Raw genomic sequence first — 7744 nt, 5'->3', positions numbered from 1 at the left:
AGAATTGTTTCTAATAATTTGCCCACCACCAAGGTTAGGCTGACTGGCCTGTACTTACTCGGTCTATCCCTTTCTCCCTTTTTAAATGTTTATATCACACAAACCTTCTGTTGGCCAATCATTTGCCATGATTGGGTGCAAGAATGGAACCAGATTCCCTACTTTCAGGGTCAGTGCACACTCATGTCTCACAGCAGCACTCAATGTCCCTGATAATGTTCCAGACTCTTTCAGACCAGCAGTCGTTTGCTTTGTGCCTTACCTTATTGCTTCTATCACATTTAGTTTAGCTTGCATGATCCCTCTGCAAACTATTTGGCTGAGACAACAGGCTACAAGGTGCAACTATTGGGTCAGTCGGTCATCTGCCGGATGGTTGACATGGAGCATTTGCCTTCTCAACTGCATGTTGCCTTCCCTCTACTCAGGATGCCACAAAATGATTGGCCTACTCGGCAACTGAGTCAGGACTGGCCAAGGATCCATGCCCTGAAATTGTTTTAACTGTTTCCAGAAACTAAGCTCTTGGCATTAATTAGCTAAGTTCCTTGCAATCTGTACATTCTCCTTCTCTATTCACAATTGCCATATATCCTCTATTTCTATTACCAGTACTCTGAAAGTACCTCTCTGAGCTTTCAATAGCCTTTTAAAGCATATATGCTTATGTCAACAAACCAAATGCAGTGAGAATTGCTCATTTTACAATATGGCAATCGACACTGTTCCTTAGATTTACACTTGAATGCATACTCTGTGTATTAATATTAAATGACAGGAGCGGGCTTTTGCCCAAAGTTCTTCATCCCACTTATATTGGTTTGCAAACAATGCAAAAGCTCCAAAAAATCTGTCTATGTGGTGCCTTCTTTAAATTTTAAAATAAAATTAGATTTCGTAAATTTGTTCTGCAGAGTTATGGGCTATATCACATGGACATCCACTTATCAGTCTTATAGTTAGTAAGTTCATCAGGGCAGCATTCGAAGCCCAAAAATTCACTTACTCTGTTCCAGGTAAAGTGCCTTAAGTACCTCAATGAGGTACATTTTGCTCTTTAACTGTCATCCTGCCGGCTTTAATTGCACAGTTGGATCCCTGGGATCTCAGAAGTCGGCGGGTTGGAGCCGACTTCCAAACCCGAACGGGATTTCCGTGATTTTTGGAGACCCAACACACCCGCATTTGCATCCTAAAATAACCCCCATTAGGTGAATTCTGTACTGTATGATTCTATGATTTTCTGTGCGGGGGATGTTGACGGCTGGGCCATGGACGGATTTAAACCCAAAGATGAGAATTTTAAAATTAATGCGATTTGGAACTGCGGGTCAGTGATGGTCAGTGCTGCCGAGCAGGACCTAGTCCTGGTAGGAAGGTGGTGGATGGGCGGCCAACCAGGAGTGAACTGGAGTAATGGAATCTGGTGGAGGGATGTATAAGCGTTTCAATGGCAATGGGCTGAGGAAGGAATGGAGGCGGGCGAGTGGATCACGCGGCCTTTGTGATGGAGGAAAGGGCATACAAAGGGCATACAAAAAGGCAAAAAATGGCACAGAACTTGACGAATGGGAAAGATGCAAAGATGAACAAAGGGTCACAAAACAGATAGTAAGAGCTACAAAAAGACAGTATGAAAAGAAACTTGCAAGGGATATCAAAACCAATACGAAGAACTTTTATAGTTACATTAGGATAAAAGAGGGTGGTTAGGAGCAGAGTTGGCCACGTAAAAACTGGAAGTGGGGATATTGTCATTGACAATGGGGAAATGGCGGACATGTTGAATGATTACTTTGCGTCAGTATTTACAGTAGAAAAAGAGGATAGCATGCCGGAAATCCCAAGAAAACTAATATTGAATCGGGGACAGGGACTCGATAAAATTAACATAAGTAAAGCAACAGTAATGAAGAAAAAAATAGCACTAAAGAGTGACAAATCCCCAGGACCAGATGGTTTCCATCCAGGGTTTTAAAGGAAGTAGGTGAGCACATTGCAGATGCCCTAACTATAATCTTTCGAAGTTCTCTAGATTCAGGGACTGTCCCTCTAGATTGGAAAATTGATTTTAAAAAAGGAGAGAGAGGGAAACCAGGGAATTATAGATCAATTAGGCTAACATCTGTTGTGGGGAAAATGCTGGCGTCTATAATTAAGGATAGGGTGACTGAACACCTCGAGAATTTTCAGTTAATCAGAGAGAGCCAGCATAGATTTGTGAAAGGTAGGTCGTGCCTGACAAACATGATTAAATTTTTTGAAGAGGTGACTAAAGTAGTGGACTGGGTAATGTCAATGGATGTTATTTATATGGACTTCTAGAAGGCATTTGATAAGATCCCACATAAGAGACTTTTAGATAAAATAGAAGCTCATGGTTTCGAGGGAAAAGTACGGACTTGGTTAGGAATTTGGCTGAGTGAAAGGCGACAGAGAGTAGGGATAATGGGAAGGTACTCACATTGGCAGGATGGAACTCGTGGAGTCCCGCAGGGATCTGTCTTGGAGCCTCAATTATTCACAATATTTATTAACGACTGAGATGAAGGCACAGAAAGTCTCATATCTAAGTTTGCCGATAACACAAAGATTGGTGGCATTGTAAGCTGTGTAGATGAAAACATAAAATCACCAAGCGATATTGATAGATAAGGTGAATGGGCAAAACTGTAGCATATTGAATTCAATGTAGACAAATGTGAGGTCATCAAAAAAGGATAGAACAGGGTACTTTCTAAATGGTGGAAAGTTAAAAACAGTGGATGTCCAAAGGGACTGAGGGGTTCAGGTACATAGATCATTGAAGTGTCATGAACAGGTGCAGAAAATAATCAAGAAGGCAAATGGAATGCTGGCCTTTATATCGAGAGGACTAGAGTACAAGGGGGCAGAAGTTATGCTGCAGCTATACAAAACCCTGGTTAGACCGCATCTGGAGTACTGTGAGCAGTTCTGGGCACCGCACCTTCGGAAGGACATATTGGCTTTGGAGGGAGTGCAGCGTAGGTTAACTGGAATGATAACTGGACTTCAAGGGTTAAGTTAGAGGAGAGATTACACAAATTGGGGTTTTATTCTCTGGAGTTTCGAAGGTTAAGGGGTGATCTGATCGAAGTTGATAAGATATTAAGGGGAACAGATAGGGTGGATAGAGAGAAACTATTTCCTTTGGTTGGGGATTCGAGGAGTAGGGGGCACAATCTAAAAATTAGAGCCAGACCTTTCAGGAGCGAGATTAGAAAACATTTCTACACACAAAGGATGGTAGAAGTTTGGAACTCTCTTCCGCAAATGGCAATTGATACCAGCTCAATTGATCAATTTAAATCTGAGATAGTTAGTTTTTTGGCAACCAAACGTATTAAGGGATATGGGCCTAGGGCGGGTATATGGAGTTAGATCACAGATCAGCCATGATCTTGTCAAATGGCGGAGCAGGCACGAGGGGCTGAATGGCCTACTCCTATGTTCCTATGTTCCTAAATCGGGTCATGAGCTCAGCTCGGTGTTACACGGGACCAATTTTACTGGAGCCGTTAACCAATGGAGAATAAACGGGTAAACATCTGCAGTAAAATAGCGGAGAGAGGAATGTCAATTGTACACGTTTAGTGTCCGCCTCCTAATATCACCCACAGTCATTTCTAGTCTGCAATCCTCAACCTTACCTTTAACTGTCCTCGTGTCAGAGACTCAATATTCATATTTTAACTGAGAAACTGCAGGAACAGAGTGAAACGGGTTTGCTTCTGTCCCTGGATTCAGTGTACACTGCGGAGAATCGGTATAAATTATAAATGAATCTCCAGGAGTGAACATGGTCAATGCAATTATATGGAAACTGTAAATGAACCGCTCATTATTATTGGATCATTCCTGTATGAGCACGGATTTTAACTTTATTCCCGAGAGAGGTCTGATTAAGATAATGTCCTGGACTTTGAGATGTTTGTGTTTTATCCACCATATTATTTACATCAGAGTCAAAGCTGCTGATGTAATGTGTTTGTTCCAGTGACTGTAACTAACAGCGATGATCAGGAGTATAACTGTGTCAGTGGAGATTTATCCCCTGTATAAATCAGGGCTCATTGGAATGGTTCAGCTCAGAGTGGTTGTCGGAGCTGTGGTTTCCAGACCAACAGAAGTCACTGCTTCTCACAGAAATGGGATATCCAGTAATTATTCAGATACAAGCAATTTATTATCCTGTTCTTGCAGCCATTGGAGTTCCAGGTAAGCCATTATCTGTTAATGGGGTAAATCGGTGTTAACTCTTATGTTGTGCTTGGCAAATTATTTTTTCTCCGTGCTTGTTTTAAACAGTCACCTGTTCTGCTCTATCATTGAATGATAGAATGAGTAAAGTCTCTGCTCTTTCGATCTTGTTGGAGCTGATGTATATTTGTAATTATCTTTGTGTATCCGCAATGCCACAGCATAATTAGCTGTACTGAATTGACTGTTGGATAATGATATCTCCTTAACTTCTAAACGTTCGGTCTTGTAGCAATTGCATTATATCTGTAATGTTATTTTATATCCAACCCTGGCATTGTTACTGGACTACTCTGTGTACTTAATGTATTGTTTAATAATGGTGTGCCATTAGCTTGTAAACGTTCGGTCTTGTAGGAGTTACTTTATATCTGTAGTGACCTTTATATATTGTTACTATATATTGTTATTATTTGGAATCAGGTGTCCTTGCTCCCCAATAACATGTTTCAGTTTAACTGGGATTTCAATGTATTTATTGGTTATCACTGTTATGAAATATCATTTCATTATATGTGCATCTGACGCTGATTCAGATGTCTGGCTTCTGAACTGAGTTTATTGCTGATTCTTTCACATCTCCTTCTCTGCTTCACTGTGGAAAAATTCACTGACTAACACTGGACACTGTAAAATGAAATGGTTTGATGTTATGTTGTCTCAGTTTTCACTGTATCTGTGGAATCAGGAGCCCTTCTATTTATCTGTAGATTATAAGTATGATGTTGGCATTGTGTTAATTGAAAAACCCCACCATTTATCGCTTTACTTTATAATTACAGGAGAAGGAATCTCAGTTATTTTGAGATCTGTCTGGAAGAGGCATTTGATTCTGTTTATTCCATGATTTGCAGATGAAATGAACAGTGTAGGTGAACAGATCGAGACTTGGATGATCTGTAGAAACATTAAAATATCCCACAGAGGCTTCACTATTAAACAAACTTACACTGAGAATAGGATCGGTGGAACACGGGGCTGGTGAACAGAATGAAGGCGCAGGATGATAGGATTTAATCGGATATGAAAATGGACTCGTGACAGAGAGTAGAGTGAGTGATAGAGAGGGTGAGTGAGAGGGAAAGCGAGAGGCTGTGGTGTGAATAATTCATCAGAATGAACTGCTGAACCTTCCAGTGGAATTAAACATAGAAAATGTGAATTGAAGGTTTTATTATGATGTGGTCAGATTGGGGGAGTTTTTATTGTGGGACTCGCTCCTCATGTTTTTATCCCTGTCAGGTCCTCAGTCTGTTTTTGTGAATGTTCCTTGTTTTTCCAACATATCATTAAACATAATTAAAATGTAGTTAAAACTTAGAATCAGTAATTTATCGATCATAATGAATTATTAGGATTGTGTATTTTTAAAGCTCGGCTGCATTCAATAAACAAGGAGATTGATTTAATTAATATTGTTAAATTTAATTTTAATTGAATGTACAAAGTAAATTTATTGAACATATGTTATACCCAACACAGGTTCCCTGACACCAAGAACCCCAGAAATGAACTGTTGAGTGTATTATTTGGATAGTGTTAGTGGGACCGAGAGATTAGATTTCCTCTAACACTCTGCTGCCGTCTCTCCCTGTGAATCCCAGCCTCTCCTCCCACTGCATTGAATCCTCTGTCTCATCATCCCTTGCTTCAGTTTATCCTCTTTCCCAAACCATCTGCTTCTGAGACTCCTCCAGCTCCTACATGTCCTTTTACTTGTCTCCCTCCCAGTCTCAGTCACTGGCTCGATCTCCCATTGCCTTTCCCGTTTAGTGCCAGCCCCTGTCGGCTCTCTTAACCCAGAGCAACAAACCAGCTGCACCTCTCTCTGTCCCCTCACCTTCGAGATCTTTCCCCGTCCGTCTGGAGCCCAAATCCGGCTTTAATCTGCTGAATTCCAGGTGTGTAAAACCCCTTCTCCCTTCCCCACCGACACTGCGCCCTCACTCAGTCATTCTAGTGGATCCGCTGCTCACTTTATTCACTTTCTGTATCCATCTCCCAATTCATTGTTTATCATTGTGTTTTAAAAACATCTCTCTGCCTGAGAGCACTGCCCAGGTCAATGAATCACTTTCCACCCTTCGATGCAGCAACAAAGCTGGAAATTTCACTCTAGATCCTCATAAACTGCTGCTTTGCTCCGGGTCTGATCAATAATATCTCTGCTTCCGTTTTTGTCTCTTACAGTTAACTTGGTGGCGATTGTGATCCTGTCCCGAGGAAAGTGCGGTCTCTCCAAATGTATCAGTGTCTACCTGGTGGCCATGGCAGTGGCGGATCTCCTGGTCGTTATCGCTGATCCCATGTTAAGGTGGATTGGTGAGATGTATTTCCCAATTTCATTCATGAGAATTACTCCCGTGTGTAGTCTCGTTTACTTCCTGGTATTTGCAACCACAGAAGTGTCTGTCTGGCTCACAGTCGCTTTCACCTTTGATCGATTTGTGGCCATTTGTTGTGAGAAGCTGAAAACTAAATATTGTACCGAGAGAACGGCGGCTGTAGTTCTGGGAACAGTGAGTGTGCTGGCCTGCTTAGAGAGTGTTCCCTGGTACTTTGCAATTGAAGCTGTCTATATAATTGATAATTTTCCCTGGAATTGTTTGGTTAAACCGATCTTCTATACTTCACCCGCGTGGGCTGCATTTGACATGCTTCACCGCATTTTAACCCCTTGTCTCCCGTTCTTGCTGATTTTACTGTTCAATAGTCTGACGGTCAGACACATTTTGGCGACCAGTCGAGTCCGCAGAGGACTCCGGGGCCGCAGCAATGGAGAGAATCACAAGGACCCAGAGATGGAGAACCGAAAGAAATCCATAATTTTACTCTTCAGTATATCGGGCAGTTTTATTTTGTTTTGGTTGACTCTGGTTGTATTTTACATCTATCGGAGGATTACAAAGGTTTATCATTACTCCGTCAATGATCCTCTTTTTATTACAGAATACACAGCAAATATGCTTCAGATTCTCAGTTCCTGCACAAACACGTGTATTTATGTTCTGACCCAGACTAAATTCAGAGAGGAGCTGAAGAACGCGGTGAAATACCCATTCAATCTAATTGTTAAATTAGTGAAATCATAGAAAGAGATGAAGGGTTTCAAACATTGGAACTAAATCCCATTTCATACTCCATCACCTACACTTCCCAGTGGACGGAAAGTACATTTTATATTACAGCACTGAATCCTGAAATGACCTTGAATCTGGTTCTGATGTTATATTTTTTGATAATCTGACCGATTGTGGCAGGACTTGTTCTGCGGATGATAAATGAATTGTTTATGTAAAGGCGGCACTAAAGAGCTCAGCTGGACTTCAACTAAATGGCCGCCAGGCAAAATGGGCAAACCTGCCAATCAAAGTCAATGCTGTGGGCCTCATCAGAATGTGTGCACTCCATATAACTGAAGAGAGAAAAAGGACAGAGATAGATAGATAGATAGATTTAGATG

At 41.3% G+C, this 7744-nt stretch overlaps 1 protein-coding gene across 1 annotated transcript; it reads left to right on the top strand.

Moving 5' to 3' along the window:
• Positions 1–4169: 4169 nt before the first annotated feature.
• On the top strand, positions 4170–7373 carry LOC137319267 (probable G-protein coupled receptor 139). The gene is made up of 2 exons (XM_067981560.1): positions 4170–4239; positions 6472–7373. The coding sequence occupies exons 1-2, from the start codon at positions 4170–4172 to the stop codon at positions 7371–7373; spliced, it is 972 nt and encodes a 323-aa protein (XP_067837661.1).
• The last annotated feature ends 371 nt before the right edge of the window (positions 7374–7744 follow it).

Source organism: Heptranchias perlo, unplaced genomic scaffold (assembly GCF_035084215.1).
Source record: "Heptranchias perlo isolate sHepPer1 unplaced genomic scaffold, sHepPer1.hap1 HAP1_SCAFFOLD_79, whole genome shotgun sequence".
Classification (NCBI taxonomy): domain Eukaryota; kingdom Metazoa; phylum Chordata; class Chondrichthyes; order Hexanchiformes; family Hexanchidae; genus Heptranchias; species Heptranchias perlo.
The sequence above is the reverse complement of the archived record's forward strand: the minus strand, read 5'-3'. Positions and strand labels throughout refer to the sequence as shown.